Source organism: Cherax quadricarinatus, chromosome 34, assembly GCF_038502225.1.
Source record: "Cherax quadricarinatus isolate ZL_2023a chromosome 34, ASM3850222v1, whole genome shotgun sequence".
Taxonomy (NCBI): Eukaryota; Metazoa; Arthropoda; class Malacostraca; order Decapoda; family Parastacidae; genus Cherax; species Cherax quadricarinatus.
The window spans coordinates 18807479-18824934 of record NC_091325.1 but is presented as its reverse complement, the minus strand read 5'-3'; the positions used below and the strand labels follow the sequence as shown (position 1 = coordinate 18824934).

Below are 17456 nucleotides of genomic sequence, written 5' to 3'. Positions count from 1 at the left end.
ACTTTCATCTCTCTATCCAGTTTTACCAGACTTTCATCTCTCTATCCAATTATACCAGACTTTCATCTCTCTATCCAGTTATACCAGACTTTCATCTCTCTATCCAATTATAGCAGGTTTTCCTCTCTCTATCCAATTATACCAAACTTTCCTCTCTCTCTGTCCAATTATACCAGACGTTTATCTTTCTATCCAATTATACCAGACTTTCCACTCTCTATCGAATTATACCAGACTTTCCTCTCTTTATCCAATTATACCAGACTTTCTCTCTTTATCCAATTATACCAGACATTCCTCTCTCTATCTAATTATACCAGACTTTCCTCTCTCTATCCAATTATACCAGACTTTCCTCTCTCTATCCAATTATACCAGACTTTCCTCTTTCTATCCAATTATACCAGACATTCCTCTCTCCATTCAATTATACCAGATTTTCCTCTCTCTATCCAATTATACCAGACTTTCCTCTCTCTATTCAATTATACCAGATATTCCTCTCTCTATTCAATTATACCAGACTTTCCTCTCTCTATCCAATTATCCAGACTTTTCTCTCTCTCTATCCAATTATACCAGATTTTCCTCTCTTAATCCAATTATATCAGACTTTCCTCTCTCTCTATCCATTTTTTCTAGACTTTCCTCTCTCTAATTTTCTCTAGGCTTTCCTATCTTCATCCAATTTTCTCTAGATTTTACAATCGTACTTGCAGAAACCTGTACTTTATGGAGGTGTATATGAGAGTTTACTTATATGATAATATATAATTTTCCATATTAACTTAGTTTTCACGATGCTCTGATTTCTCTCTTGCGCTCCTCTTCCTTTACTGTACATCCGGCCTTCCTCCCTCTCCCTCTTTCATTGCCCAGGTTCCGCTCCTCACTGAGTCATGGATCACCGGGATCTAGGTCAGGCTCCAGGTCACGTTCCGCCTCGCCAGGTCTGCAGAACTCTCAGGTCAGAAGGTGAGCAGCATTTGCAAACTTGCCGGACACTGAAGGCTTCGGTGAGTGATTGTGTCTTTGTTGACACGACACGTTCAGATGTAGGTTCAAGTGCGGTCTTTCGTATGCCAGTTCTTATCACTGGAAACCAGTATTGTGGTAGGTTCAGGTGCGGCCACTCGTATATCACTTCTTATAACTGGAATCTAGAATTGTGATGGAGTTTTGAGACTTGCTTTACCAACGTTGTAAACAGCAACAACGACAATATGTATCCCTGCACCACTTTTTTCTTATAGAAACAGAGACACAGATGAGAACATTTATTGACAACGTTCGCTCAGGCAGTGGGTTTTTACAAGCCACAATATTTCGTCCACGCAGAGGATTTTTTTTCTATTCACTTTTTTCCAAGTGACTTGGAAAAAGCCTACTGCGTGAGAGAAACGCTGGTGATAAGAAATTTCATTACACTACATTTGTGTCTAAAGATCCATTGTGAACCAGCCTAGCAAAGGCCACTGGGCCTGCTACAGTGCTGCTTCTTTCTAATGTGTTTATGGGTCGGTGTTTAATTAAACCACTTCTCTCCATCACTTAGACACCAGGAGAGTAAACACCACAGGTTGCTGGGAGCTGTAGCCCCGCAGCCAGATTAACAAAACTGCCCCCGAGTTATTGGGTCACTGGTATAACCACTTTCAACTCGAAGATTAAAACATATGTGCACCAGTTTTGCATCTTAATTGATAAAACATTTTTCCTACACAGTAGGCGATACAAAACTGTTGTACATGTGTCTTAATCTTCAACTTCTCAGTATTTTATACCATTCTCAACATCTCTTTCGCCTCCGTGACATCTCCTTCGAGGAGTCACTCAACAGGTCCTCGTACAACTAAGACCCATGTCAGGACGCTTTTTCATGACTGTGAATAGACTAATAACAAGGCAAATTTTTCCTAAGGAATATGCTCCATACATGTTCCCAGCCTGCATTACCAGCACTTTGTGCTTTACCTTACTGAAGACCGTTCTGAGCTAATTTGCTTTCCTGAGCGTCTATTATAGCAACAGTAATGCGTTACCAAGGCATGTGTGAAGAAATCACTAGTGGTACTGCAGTTTCTGACTGCCTCATTCTTATGAATGAGAACCTATTAAATGATAAACAGTTAGATGAGTTCTGTCAGATCGTCCCATGAGATCCTGTAAACACAAAGAATAAAAAGGCACAATGAAGTCACTGGAACAATACACAAATAGGAGAGTGAAACTTACGACTACGTTTCGGTCCGACTTGGACCGTGAACTAGTCACACCCTATAACCACAGTGACAGCTGTGCCTTGTGCTAAGTAGGATCATTTTCCCGCCTCCAGCTTCTTTTATTTTATTTATAGACAAGTCAGCTATGATAATTTAAGTAAATAGCTACAGTGAAATTACTGGTCCAATACAACTCTTCGGTGATCATGATGGAACTAGTGTTAGGAAAATATTCTGATCTCTCTGCGTTGGTGGCAATGACCACAATTGAATAAAACAAGAAGAAAAGAAAGAAAAGAAGAGAAGGAAAGAAAGAACAAGAAAAATAAGGAAGGAGAAGCAAGAAATATGACTACATATTCCTCTATTCGCGATAAAAGACGTTTTCTATGATAGATGAGAAACGTAGTTCTGTGTTGTCTATAACTGAAGAGTATCTAGGGGAAATATTTCTATTTGTTCTCCGGCCTATACAACAACCTCCTGCTGTGTGATCTCCCTGACAACGACTCTTACCTTGTTCAGCCTCTTCATTCTACAAAAGTAATTTCTAAGGGAAAATAAATTAAGCTTCTTTCTTTAATTACATTTTATTCCCCAAGAGGACTATTAAAGTTCCAAGTAAATAAGTAAGTTTATTTTAGGTACAGGTACACATAAGTAGAGTTATCATACATAGCAACATATGTGTAAATTACCCAAAATACCAACGTATGTGTAAATTTACCCAACAAAAGTCAGAGAGATTTATTTCCCAAATCTTTGTTGTTTCTCTCACTAATATTTTAAGGTACTATATATTTATTTCCTGATTCTTTGCTAGTCTCTTTTTCGTTTTAATTTATGGTTTTATAATTCAGTTGATGATCTCATTTAAGACAGTTCAAAAATACATTTACGTGTAGAAGATAAAGATTTCCTTTAGATTATTAGTCCCTGAAGCATTGAAAACTCGTAATAACCAAAGAAACCCGACGAAAGTAGCGATTAGAAAAGTCATCACCCAAAAGAGAAGTTGAAAGAAAATTTGGACAGATGCGACTTCCCAGTGTTAGCGTTACGTGAGGCCACAATGTGAGGTAATACGAGTGATGTCTTGGGTTGATATCAGTGATGTTGTTCAGTATTTCCGCTACGTGAGGCCACAATGTTAAATAATACGAGTGATATCCTAGGCTGATGTCTGTGATGTACAATGAGGGTGATGGTATAAACCTTGGTAATAAATACCGACAAGTTGGTTTAGAAAGACACGTAAGCAAACACTATGACATATTTATTAGAAAACGTTTCGGTCCTGGGACCTTGATCACTTCTAACATACAGATGTATGTATGTATAATGTTCGCCAAGACCGTAGTCCTGGCACGGGTCTCAATCTTGCGATGACCCGTCTCTGGCTCCCGAGGGAGAAAGGTTTCTACAATGATGCGACATATGCTGTTCAAGCACTCTTCTGGTCAGTTCAACTGGTGCATCTCATAAGCGACAACACCGTATGTACTCCTAACTATGGACACTAGCGAGGAGGAGGATATGTCGTTATCACAGGTAACAGCTTGTCTGGTTCGTTGACTCCATGGTACACTAGTGTGGCCGCAGTCATCTCTGGTTCCTCTTCGGGAGGGAATATCACTCCTAGTTGCCTGCGGAGTGTCTCAGTAACTTCGCACTCCAGAAGATAGTGTGTTAGGGGCCGCTGGACAACGTGCTGACAGTACTGGCACATCTCCTCCTCAGCCTTGTCTACCATCATCTTGGCTGTGGGAAAGCCCAAACGAAGCCGATGGATGGCGGTACACTGCGCTCTGGACCAGCTTCTATCATATGGAGGGGGTTCTCCCTGAGTCGCTGCTCGGTACCACTGTTGAGATGGGGTATCACCTAAGACCTCCCCCATAAGTTTCATGGCTCTGGCAGCCACCAGTTTGGTCTGTCGTAGGCTGATTGGGACAGTAATCCCAACATGTGGATAGTCTGTTGCTGCCTTGGCTGCATCATCTGCCGCCTCATTTCCCCGGATGCCAGCATGGCTGGGGATCCAGTTCAATGTCGATCTGTTACCCTGAACTTCTAAGGCTGTCATTATGCTCAGGATCGATGTGATGAGGTGAACATTGTCCTGTGGTTGAGGATGGGAGAGGGCATTGATTGCAGACGTGGAATCAACATGTATGACAGGTCGGAGTCGATGTCGTAGGGCATGTGACAATGCCTGCTGAATCGCCACCAGCTCAGCTTGAAGGATCGTGCAGTGGTCAGGGAGTCGCCAGCCTTGTGTGTGACCATTGTGGTACAGTCCAGCTGCTGCTCTCTTCCTGTCAGGGTCGACAGAACCATCTGTGAAATACACCGCAGCAGACATGTGCCTCCCTCTGCCAGTGCCGTGCGGGTGTCTTAGTGTAGATCTCCCGACAGTGACAAACTTCTCTTCAAAGTGTATAGAAAACCTACCAACAAGGACGATCTTATACACTTTTATTCACACCAAGACACCCGCACTAAGAGAGGAGTCCTCATTGGCTTCTTCTTGAGAGCTCTTCGCATCTCCAGCCCTTGTTTTCTAGAAGAAGAATGCACTTACATAACACAAGCCTTTACACGTCTTCAGTTCCCATCTTTCTTCATCCGAGATTGCAGACTTAAGGCACAAGCTATTCTCAACAATTGATGTTGCCACGAATACTCGCCGGGCACTTGCTATGATTAACATCAACGTTTCCACCATAAACACATCATCAGTCAAAGACCTCACTACGAAACGCAGCCCCACACCTCTAACTTCTACAGCAGGCGTCCACACTATCCCCTGTGGGTTCTGTCCCAAGAAATATGTAGGCGAGACAGGCAGAGATCTTGCAGTCCGCTTGAATGAGCATCAAAATGCCTCTAACAGAGACGATGTAAGGTACGCCTGTGTCCTCCACAGAGACTCCACGGGACATTTGATGAACTGGAATGAGGCACAACTCGTTCTCACCGAACCAGACCTCAGACGCCGACGGTGCCTAGAAGCCTCACTAATCACCGTCACGGACACTATAGAACGCAACACTGGAAACTATAAAATTTCAAAAACATTGGCATATATGATACTTAAGCACCACCAACCCAACAACACAGGAGTCACATGATTTCATCGTCTACCCGTCCTCATCATAGGCAGAGGTTGTTTTGATAAGGACCTGCCTCGCATGGGCCAGTAGGCCTTCTACAGTGTTCCTCCATTCTTATGTTCTTATGTTCTTATGACATTCCTCAGGTCACGTGCGTCACACCTCACTCTCCGCCTATATATATAAAATGCCTTTCTACCTCTGTATGTTAGAAGTGATCAAGGTCCCAGGACTGAAACGTTTTCTAATAAATATGTCATAGTGTTTGCTTACGTGTCTTTCTAAACCAATGAGGGTGATATAGGAAGAGAAAGGGAATTTCCTTGTGTAGCGGTCGTGCTAAATTATCTCGTGAGGGGATATGTGATTTAGACAGTAAGAAGATTTGAAGGGATGTAGGTTGATGGGATGTGAACTAAAGTTGTGAAAACTTTTCAAACGGAAAATAAAAAAAATATATATGCTTAAAAACAAAGAAGTGTGGGTTTCCCCTTTGAACTTGAGGCCCAGACCAAGGTTAGGTTAGGTATCGTTTGTCAGGAAACAGGACAAGTGTTTCCTGACGCGAGTCTTAGTCATATGATGACTAGCCACTGGCGGTTTTCGTCATCTGACCGAGGCTTTGCAAGTAGCTCTCCTGACCTCCGTCCCAGGGATCATGTTATTCCCAGTCTCCCACCATCACTACTCTTACGCCCACTCCTTCACCACCCTCACACTCACCTCTTCATTCTATTCCATTAGCATATTATAGGCCTCCAAATTCTCATCAAATGCTTAACTTTTCATCTCCATATACTCATCACCCATCTCAAAACCCATGTCATTCACGGACAACACAGCCTTAGTGGCCAGGTCTCTGACTAGTCACAGACCAGGCCACTGGTCTGTGACTAGGCCTCCGGGATGACAGTCGCATCAGCTTGGTGCCTATAACAAAATAATCCATGAGGAAGCCGTCTCTATTGTCATCCACAATAATCTCCAGACTTGATGTTGATAGTACTCAACACGCTTGTGCATCTTACCGGCAAGAATCCCTCCCTTCCCCTGTAAATTTAATAATAATGATGTAAAGTAAAAGGACACAAGTGCAACTAATGTGACATTTATTGTGGCAACGTTTCGCTCTCCAGGAGCTTTATCAAGCCATTACAAACAATACATGGACACAGAGGGTATATAAAGGCTCAGAGTGAGGTGAATACTAGTGAAGTACAATTTCGATGTTCACTAGTGGTAGTAGTAGTAGTAGTAGTAGTGTTAGTGACAAAAGTAATACAATATGGTAGAGCAATTAATTCGTACATGAGTAAAAGGATATAAAAGCTATTACTTGGGTAACATAAAAATAGGTTGGACAAATATAAACTGGAATGAGGCAGGTTGTTTCAGTGTTCACTCTCTGTGCTTTGTGTAGTATAACAGGAGAGACTATGTGATGGCAGGGTTTACTGTTTTCAGGAGGATTCTTGCTAAGACTTCGGAGATGGTGAAGCTGCCGTTGTTTTGTTTAATTGTATTCGAAACAGCGATCAGTGCTGATTCAAGGCACTTGCGTGTGCGGAAATTAGTTTCTTTTATCACTAATTGGGCGTCTCTGAATTTCATAAGATGATTGGTGGAATTTCGGTGTTGTACACAGGCGTTGTTTAAGTTGTCGTTCCTACATGCGTATATGTGTTCATTGAGGCGGGTGTCGAGGTTTCTTGCTGTTTCACCTACGTAGATCTTGTCACAGCCTCCACAGGGTATAGTGTAAACTCCTGCATTGACTGGTTCGTGGTGCTTGGGTTTTGTCCTGGTTAGCTCCTTTATTGAAGTGGTAGAAGCGATGGCGACTCTGGTGTTAGCTTGTGAAAGTACTTTTGAGACGTTTAGTGCAACCTGGCTGTTGGGAAGAATTATAACTTTGTTGGGAGCGGTGTTGATGCGTGGAGAATTGATGATCTGAAGAGCTCTTTTCTTGCAGTCTTTGATGAAAAAAGAAGGAAATTGTAACTCAGTGAATGTTTGGTGAATGTAAGTACATTCCTCGTCAAGAAACTCAGGACTACAAATTCGGTATGCTCTTAGGAAAAACCCGATGATGATGCCTCTTTTGGTCTTGGTATCTTGACTGGAATAGAAGTGTGTGAGATCATTTTTATTGGTGGGTTTCCGATAAACTTGAAATCTTAGGTTGTTGTCTACTTTGTGAATGAGGACGTCGAGGAAAGGTAGCTTGTCATTGGACTCTTCTTCTAGTGTAAACTGAATCGCTGGTTCAACTGCGTTGAGCCTTGCCTGAAGATCCCGTACATCAAAACGTTTTGGAGTTATTACGAGGACATCGTCCACGTAACGTAACCAAGTGACGCTTGAAGGGATGATGTTGGCGAAGTGTTCGGACTCTAGGTGTTCCATGTATAAGTTGGCTAGGACGGCACTTATTGGGGACCCCATTCCCATGCCGTAGGTTTGTTTGTAGAGCTTGTTATTGAAGGAAAAACAGTTGAAGTTAACACAGAGTTCAATCAAGTCAACAAAATCTCCGGGAGGTAAAGGAAGATTAAGGTCCTGGTTGACTTTACGTCGTAGAACCTCGATGGCTTTTTTGGTAGGTACTTTTGTGAAGAGGGAAGTCACATCCAAACTGCTTAGTTTCTTGTTACGGATGGAGAGGTTACGGATGCGGTTGAGAAGGTCGCCTGAGTGTTTAAGATGAGCGGGGCTGATGGTCCCCAGAAGGCAGGAAAGATGTTTGGCAAGAACTCCGGCTAGTTTGTGTGGAGCACTGCCTATTCCTGACGTGATTGGTCTGAGAGGAATATTGTGTTTATGGGTCTTGGGTAAACCATACATGTGTGCTGGTTTAGGGTTGCTTGGTAACAAGTACAGAAGTTTCTTCCCTTCTCTAGTGCGTTTGAGTATTTGTCTGGTTTTGTATAGAAAGTCTTTGGTGAGCGTCTCCCACTGTTGAGTGCTGATGGGTTCGCAAGAAAAGAGCTCTTCAGATCATCAATTCTCCACGCATCAACACCGCTCCCAACAAAGTTATAATTCTTCCCAACAGCCAGGTTGCACTAAACGTCTCAAAAGTACTTTCACAAGCTAACACCAGAGTCGCCATCGCTTCTACCACTTCAATAAAGGAGCTAACCAGGACAAAACCCAAGCACCACGAACCAGTCAATGCAGGAGTTTACACTATACCCTGTGGAGGCTGTGACAAGATCTACGTAGGTGAAACAGCAAGAAACCTCGACACCCGCCTCAATGAACACATATACGCATGTAGGAACGACAACTTAAACAACGCCTGTGTACAACACCGAAATTCCACCAATCATCTTATGAAATTCAGAGACGCCCAATTAGTGATAAAAGAAACTAATTTCCGCACACGCAAGTGCCTTGAATCAGCACTGATCGCTGTTTCGAATACAATTAAACAAAACAACGGCAGCTTCACCATCTCCGAAGTCTTAGCAAGAATCCTCCTGAAAACAGTAAACCCTGCCATCACATAGTCTCTCCTGTTATACTACACAAAGCACAGAGAGTGAACACTGAAACAAGCTGCCTCATTCCAGTTTATATTTGTCCAACCTATTTTTATGTTACCCAAGTAATAGCTTTTATATCCTTTTACTCATGTACGAATTAATTGCTCTACCATATTGTATTACTTTTGTCACTAACACTACTACTACTACTACTACTACCACTAGTGAACATCGAAATGGTACCTCACTAGTATTCACCTCACTCTGAGCCTTTATATACCCTCTGTGTCCATGTATTGTTTGTAATGGCTTGATAAAGCTCCTGGAGAGCGAAACGTTGCCACAATAAATGTCACATTAGTTGCACTTGTGTCCTTTTACTTTACATATTGTCGGTAATTCTACCAACTTTATTACAATAATAATGATAATAATAATAATAATAATAATAATAATAATAATAATTGCTGCTACTACTGCTGCTACTATTGGCACCACTATTACTTCTGTCGTTACTTCTGCTGTTACTGTTGCTGCTGCTACTACTGTACCACTGCTACTTCTTATATTGTTGCTGGTGGTGCTGTTAGCACTACTATTACAGCTACTACTACTACTACTACTATTACAGCTACTACTACTACTACTATTACAGCTACTACTACTACTACTACTATTACAGCTACTACTACTACTACTACTATTACAGCTACTACTACTACTACTATTACAGCTACTACTACTACTACTACAGCTACTACTACTACAGCTACTACTACTACTACTACTACAACTACTACTACTACTACAGCTACTACTACTGCTACTACTACAGCTACTACTACTATAGCTACTACTACTACTACTACTACTACAGCTACTACTATAGCTACTACTACTACTACTTTTACCACTAGTACTATTACCAGTACCACCACTACTACTGCTACTACTATTATTGCAATCAGTAGTTCTACGGTTGCTGCTGCTGCTGCTGCTACCACTACTACTAATATTAAAAATACCACCACCACCACCACTACTGCGACTACTACTACTACAACTAATAATAATAATAATAATAATAAAAAAAAAAAATAATAATAATAATAATAATAATAATAATAATAACAGTAATAATAATAGTAATATAATAATAATAATAATAATAATAATAATAATAATAATAATAATAATAATAATAAAAATAATAATAATAATAACAGTAATAACAGAAATAATAATATAATAATAATAATAATAATAATAATAATAATACTTAAAACTAATTCTAATAACAGTAATAACACGACTATTAATATTAATAATAGTAATTTTCAATAAAGTTGATCCATGGAAAATAAAATTAAGTGTAAAATATGATTATGATTTTAATAAAAACAATTTAATTTGAAGATATAATACATGTTTATGCTAAGTTGTATTAAACTTCACGTCTCTAGTTGATTGTAACAAGACGATGGTATGTATAATGTAGAGTATAATGTACAGTATAATGCAGAGTATGATGTAGAGTATGATGTAGAGTATAATGTAGAGTATGATGTAGAGTATAATGTAGAGTATAATGTAGAGTATGATGTAGAGTATAATGTAGAGTATAATGTAGAGTATAATGTAGAGTATAATGTAGAGTATGATGTAGAGTATAATGTAGAGTATAATGTAGAGTATAATGTAGAGTATGATGTAGAGTATAATGTAGAGTATAATGTAGAGTATAATGTAGAGTATAATGTAGAGTATGATGTAGAGTATAATGTAGAGTATAATGTAGAGTATAATGTAGAGTATAATGTAGAGTATAATGTAGAGTATGATGTAGAGTATAATGTAGAGTATGATGTAGAGTATAATGTAGAGTATAATGTAGAGTATGATGTAGAGTATAATGTAGAGTATGATGTAGAGTATAATGTAGAGTATAATGTAGAGTATAATGTAGAGTATAATGTAGAGTATAATGTAGAGTATAATGTAGAGTATGATGTAGAGTATAATGTAGAGTATGATGTAGAGTATAATGTAGAGTATAATGTAGAGTAAAATGTAGAGTATAATGTAGAGTATGATGTAGAGTATAATGTAGAGTATAATGTAGAGTATAATGTAGAGTATGATGTAGAGTATAATGTAGAGTATAATGTAGAGTATAATGTAGAGTATGATGTAGAGTATGATGTAGAGTATAATGTAGAGTATAATGTAGAGTATAATGTAGAGTATAATGTAGAGTATGATGTAGAGTATAATGTAGAGTATAATGTAGAGTATAATGTAGAGTATAATGTAGAGTATAATGTAGAGTATGATGTAGAGTATAATGTAGAGTATAATGTAGAGTATGATGTAGAGTATAATGTAGAGTATGATGTAGAGTATGATGTAGAGTATAATGTAGAGTATAATGTAGAGTATAATGTAGAGTATGATGTAGAGTATAATGTAGAGTATAATGTAGAGTATAATGTAGAGTATAATGTAGAGTATAGAGTATAATGCAGAGTATAATGTAGAGTATAGAGTATAATGCAGAGTATAATGTAGAGTATAATGTAGAGTATAATGTAGAGTATAGAGTATAATGCAGAGTATAATGTAGAGTATAGAGTATAATGCAGAGTATAATGTAGAGTATAATGTAGAGTATGATGTAGAGTATAATGTAGAGTATAATGTAGAGTATAATGTAGAGTATAATGTAGAGTATAATGTAGAGTATAATGTAGAGTATAATGTAGAGTATAATGTAGAGTATAATGCAGAGTATAATGTAGAGTATAATGTAGAGTATAATGTAGAGTATAATGTAGAGTATAATGTAGAGTATAATGTAGAGTATAATGTAGAGTATAATGTAGAGTATGATGTAGAGTATAATGTAGAGTATAATGTAGAGTATGATGTAGAGTATGATGCAGAGTATGATGTAGAGTATGATGTAGAGTATAATGTAGAGAATGATGTAGAGTATGATGTAGAGTATAATGTAGAGTATAATGTAGAGTATAATGTAGAGTATAATGTAGAGTATGATGTAGAGTATAATGTAGAGTATGATGTAGAGTATAATGTAGAGTATGATGTAGAGTATAATGTAGAGTATGATGTAGAGTATAATGTAGAGTATAATGTAGAGTATAATGTAGAGTATGATGTAGAGTATAATGTAGAGTATGATGTAGAGTATAATGTAGAGTATAATGTAGAGTATGATGTAGAGTATAATGTAGAGTATAATGTAGAGTATAATGTAGAGTATGATGTAGAGTATGATGTAGAGTATAATGTAGAGTATAATGTAGAGTATGATGTAGAGTATGATGTAGAGTATGATGTAGAGTATAATGTAGAGTATGATGTAGAGTATAATGTAGAGTATAATGTAGAGTATGATGTAGAGTATAATGTAGAGTATAATGTAGAGTATAATGTAGAGTATAATGTAGAGTATAATGCAGAGTATAATGTAGAGTATAATGTAGAGTATAATGTAGAGTATAATGTAGAGTATAGAGTATAATGCAGAGTATAATGTAGAGTATAATGTAGAGTATAATGTAGAGTATAGAGTATAATGCAGAGTATAATGTAGAGTATAATGTAGAGTATGATGTAGAGTATAATGTAGAGTATAATGTAGAGTATAATGTAGAGTATAGAGTATAATACAGAGTATAATGTAGAGTATAATGTAGAGTATAATGTAGAGTATAATGTAGAGTATAATGTAGAGTATAGAGTATAATGCAGAGTATAATGTAGAGTATAATGTAGAGTATAATGTAGAGTATAGAGTATAATGCAGAGTATAATGTAGAGTATAATGATGAGTATGATGTAGAGTATAATGTAGAGTATAATGTAGAGTATAATGTAGAGTAAAATGTAGAGTATGATGTAGAGTATAATGTAGAGTATAATGCAGAGTATAATGTAGAGTATAATGTAGAGTATAATGCAGAGTATAATGTAGAGTATAATGTAGAGTATGATGTAGAGTATAAGGTAGAGTATAATGTAGAGTATAATGTAGAATATAATGTAGAGTATAATGTAGAGTACAATGTAGAGTATAATGTAGAGGATAATGTAGAGTATGATGTAGAGTATAATGTAGAGTATAATGTAGAGTATAATGTAGAGTATAATGTAGAGTATGATGTAGAGTATAATGTAGAGTACAATGTAGAGTATAATGTAGAGGATAATGTAGAGTATGATGTAGAGTATAATGTAGAGTATAATGTAGAGTATAATGTAGAGTATAATGTAGAGTATGATGTAGAGTATAATGTAGAGTATGATGTAGAGTATGATGTAGAGTATAATGTAGAGTATAATGTAGAGTATAATGTAGAGTATAATGTAGAGTATAATATAGAGTATAATGTAGAGTATAATGTAGAGTATTATGCAGAGTATAATGTAGAGTATAATGTAGAGTATGATGTAGAGTATAATGTAGAGTGTAATGTAGAGTATGATGTTGAGTATAATGTAGAGTATAATGTAGAGTATAATGTAAAGTATAATGTAGAGTATGATGTAGAGTATAATGTAGAGTATAATGTAGAGTATGATGTAGAGTATAATGTAGAGTATAATGTAGAGTATAATGTAAAGTATAATGTAGAGTATGATGTAGAGTATAATGTAGAGTATGATGTAGAGTATAATGTAGAGTATGATGTAGAGTATAATGTAGAGTATAATGTAGAGTATAATGTAGAGTATAATGCAGAGTATAATGTAGAGTATAATGTAGAGTATGATGTAGAGTATAATGTAGAGTATAATGTAGAGTATAATGTAGAGTATGATGTAGAGTATAATGTAGAGTATAATGTAGAGTATAATGCAGAGTATAATGTAGAGTATAATGTAGAGTATAATGTAGAGTATAATGTAGAGTATGATGTAGAGTATAATGTAGAGTATAATGTAGAGTATAATATAGAGTATAATATAGAGTATAATGTAGAGTATGATGTAGAGTATAATGTAGAGTATAATGTAGAGTATAATGTAGAGTATAGTGCAGAGTATAATGTAGAGTATAATGTAGAGTATAATGTAGAGTATGATGTAGAGTATAATGTAGAGTATAATGTAGAGTATAATGTAGAGTATAATGTAGAGTATAATGTAGAGCATAATGTAGAGTATAATGTAGAGTATAATGTAGAGCATAATGTAGAGTATGATGTAGAGTATGATGTAGAGTATGATGTAGAGTATGATGTAGAGTATAATGTAGAGTATAATGTAGAGTATAATGTAGAGTATAATGTAGAGTATAATGTAGAGTATAATGTAGAGCATAATGTAGAGTATAATGTAGAGTATGATGTAGAGTATGATGTAGAGTATGATGTAGAGTATAATGTAGAGTATAATGTAGAGTATAATGTAGAGTATGATAACGTGATGGTGTATGATAACGTGATGGTGTATGATAACGTGATGGTGTATGATAACGTGATGGTGTATGTCATACACCATCACTTTATCATACACCATCACGTTATCATACAGTGTATGATAAAGTGATGGTGTATGTCTCTCTCTCTGTCTCTGTCTGTCTGTCTGTCTGTCTCTCTCTCTCTCTCTCTCTCTCTCTCTCTCTCTCTCTCTCTCTCTTTCTCTCTCTCGCTCGCTCTCTGTCTGTCTCTCTCTCTCTGTCTCTCTCTGTCTCTCTCTCTCTGTCTCTGTCTGTCTCTCTCTCTCTCTCTCTCTCTCTCTCTCTCTCTCTCTCTCTCTCTCTCTCTCTCTCTCTCTCTCTCTCGCTCTCTTTAATTTTTTATATGAAGACAGGAATATAGATTTTGCTATTCCTGTTTTATTTATATTCCTGTCCTATATTCTTCTCTCTGCAGAAAGAGAAGAGAGAGAGAGAGAAAGAAAGAAAGATTTATATGTTGTGGGAGCATGTAAGATCATAGAGCACCATCTTACTACATTTCTTTCTGATGATGAGAAAATAAGGAATTGAGTATCCTTTTCTAGGATTCTGCATGACCTGAGAGCGTCTATGAGCTGGAAACGTGGGATCCTGAGAAGACAGCAGCAGTCCTCTGCTCCACAACGAAGAGCTTCCCAAGCTGCTGCCGTTAGGTCAACTCGCTTTCTGGCCCGCGTACGGACCTCAACTGGCAGGCAAACAAGGCGTCTTTCTCGGTCACAAGCCACTGCTGAGAGACAAACGAGACGTCTATCTCGGTCACAGACCGCAGCGGAGAGGCAAACGAGACGTCTATCTCGGTCACAGACCGCGGCGGAGAGGCAAACAAGACATCTATCTGGGTCGCAGACCACGGCTCGCGTGCAAATTAGGCGTCTGTCTCGAATGCAAACAACGGCAGGAGGGCAAACAAAACAGTTTGCCCGGGTACGAACTACTGTAGATAGGCAGAACAGGCGATATCTCTCGAGACTTACCCCTGCAGGCAGGCCCTTGCTCCCTGCTTCCTGTCATCAACAACCTTCAACATCTTTATCAACATCACCAGTCTCTCTCTAGCAACAGTCTGTCACAGTCATCTCATCACTTAAGCCATCATCCTTAATCTAACTTCTAATCAAGACTAAATAACAGATCCCGAAAATTTTGCTTTAAAAGTATGTAAAAAAAATCACCATTGGTTTTAAGTCTATCCATAACCTGTCAATCTCGCGTAATTCCTGAGAGTGAGATACTTAGGCCTCTGCTAGATCAATCTTTTTAGTTTTACACAGAACAGTTTTCCAGGCTTAGAGCTGTTATCCTACCTCAGCTTATTTCGAAGCCTAGCCCTATCTAAGGTATACTACCCACCTAGGATGCCACCCACAACAGTTGACTAGTACCCAGGTATCTACTTACTACTAGGTGAACATGGGCAACAGGTGTGTGGAAACATGTCCAACGTTTTCACCTGGGAGGGGATCGAACCACTGTCACTTGGTATGTCAGCCGAGCACACTACCAACCAAGTCACGGGACACTTTATAAGTGAATGATCATTAGCCACTTCATAAGTGAATGATCATTAGCCACTCCCAAGAGAGCTAGCACCCTGAGCTTCATCATAAGCTGTATTAATCTGTATTATTGAGCTAGTGGGGACTTCGACAATTATTTATTTGTAAAGTGATGTGATATGTTGAATTAATTGTGACACCTATAACGGTGTGTAAATTATTCTGAACTGATAATAAACAGAAACTCGGGAAGAATTGCCATGTATGTTAGAGAAAAATTCATTTACTGCACCAGGAAAAATATGAAGATTAGGAAGGGACGGACACGTAATTTATATGGCTGCAGCTTCTCGAAGAGCATTAAAGGCCAAGCCTAAGTGTGATCTACAGACGATCTGGGTCGATATTGCTAAAGCATAAATATACGACAATGAAGCTTTAATGGGAAATTGTAATTTAATCCATATCAGTTGAAACAGTTTGGTAGAAAAAAATGGAATTTAGCAACTGTCTAGAAACATAAGAGAACTGCTTGTAAAAGCAGCATGAAGCAGAACTGATTAAAAGAAACAACCTGCTTGACCTAGTTCTGGTAAACAAGGAATCTCTGATATATAATCTTGTGATTAATGAAGAGATTGGAGAAAGTGATCATTTGTCACTTAGTTCCAGTATCTCATTGAATTATCTTATTAACGATAATAAATCTGAGGTCCCTGACTGTCCCGCTGCGGGACAGTCAAGGGGGCTCCTTGGCGTGGTGAAGAGGCTCTTGGTCTGAAGAATTAGACCTTTTGATCTCCTTCCTCAGACCGAACCTAATTACCCCCGAGTCCCAGTTTCCTATCCCATCCTCCTTATCCTTCCTTTCCCTTCCCTCCAACCCTCACCAGCCCTCCCATATCCCCTTCCTCTTTTCAGCGTTTGGGATTCTTCCCACAGGCATTCTAGTTTCTAGGTAGGGGAACGGGTGCCGTGGTCCATCCCATTACATTGAGGTCCTTGGGGGTGGTGTAGTTTGCCACCCCCGGATCCCTTTCCGGTCTCCCCGGGGGTGGCTTAAGTGTCTCTCGGGTGACGGGTGTATCTCTCGAGGCTGCCTTTCGGATTCCAGTAGGTGGTGGCTGAAGGAGGTATGCTTTGTGGCGGGTGTCCAGCCGCCCTCTCTTTTGTCCACCTAGATGGCTCGGCGGATGTGAGGTTGCTATCGCAGATTGCTGGTTTACAGGCATGAATGGTAGGGTATAGCACGGGTTCCATGCCGCATCTGCACTACTGGCGGTGCTGAGGTCCTCTTGGGCGCAGAGGGAGATTTACGGCCCTTTCATTCCTCCTAGGAGCTATTCCTTCACATTCCCTCCTTTTTTTATTCTTTTTTTAATTCTTTTTCTTTCTTTTTTTTCTAAAAAAAAAAATAAAAAATAAAGAAGTGACAAAGCCATGGAGTTCCTAATCCCTGAACCTGCTCCCCCCTCGGGGCTCTTCCTGATACCGCACCCTGTTCCGATCCTGCCTCATTATTTGACCACTCTTGGGACATTTCTAATGCCCCTGCACTTCCTGCTGGTGCCTTATCGTCACCTGCTCCAGGTACCTGGGCTCTGCTAGACTCCTTTGATACATCTAACCTCCGCACTTTTTTGACC

General features: G+C 38.6%; 1 protein-coding gene across 1 annotated transcript in view; it reads left to right on the top strand.

Annotated features, from left to right (window-relative positions):
• Positions 1-17184, top strand: part of LOC128693656 (adenosine receptor A2b-like) — a 316224-nt gene extending 299040 nt beyond the window's left edge. The window contains exon 10 of the mRNA XM_070091211.1: positions 14857-17184. Within this exon, the coding sequence (XP_069947312.1) occupies positions 14857-15370 (514 nt within the window). The 3' untranslated portion in view covers positions 15371-17184. The remainder of the gene's footprint in view (positions 1-14856) is intronic.
• The last annotated feature ends 272 nt before the right edge of the window (positions 17185-17456 follow it).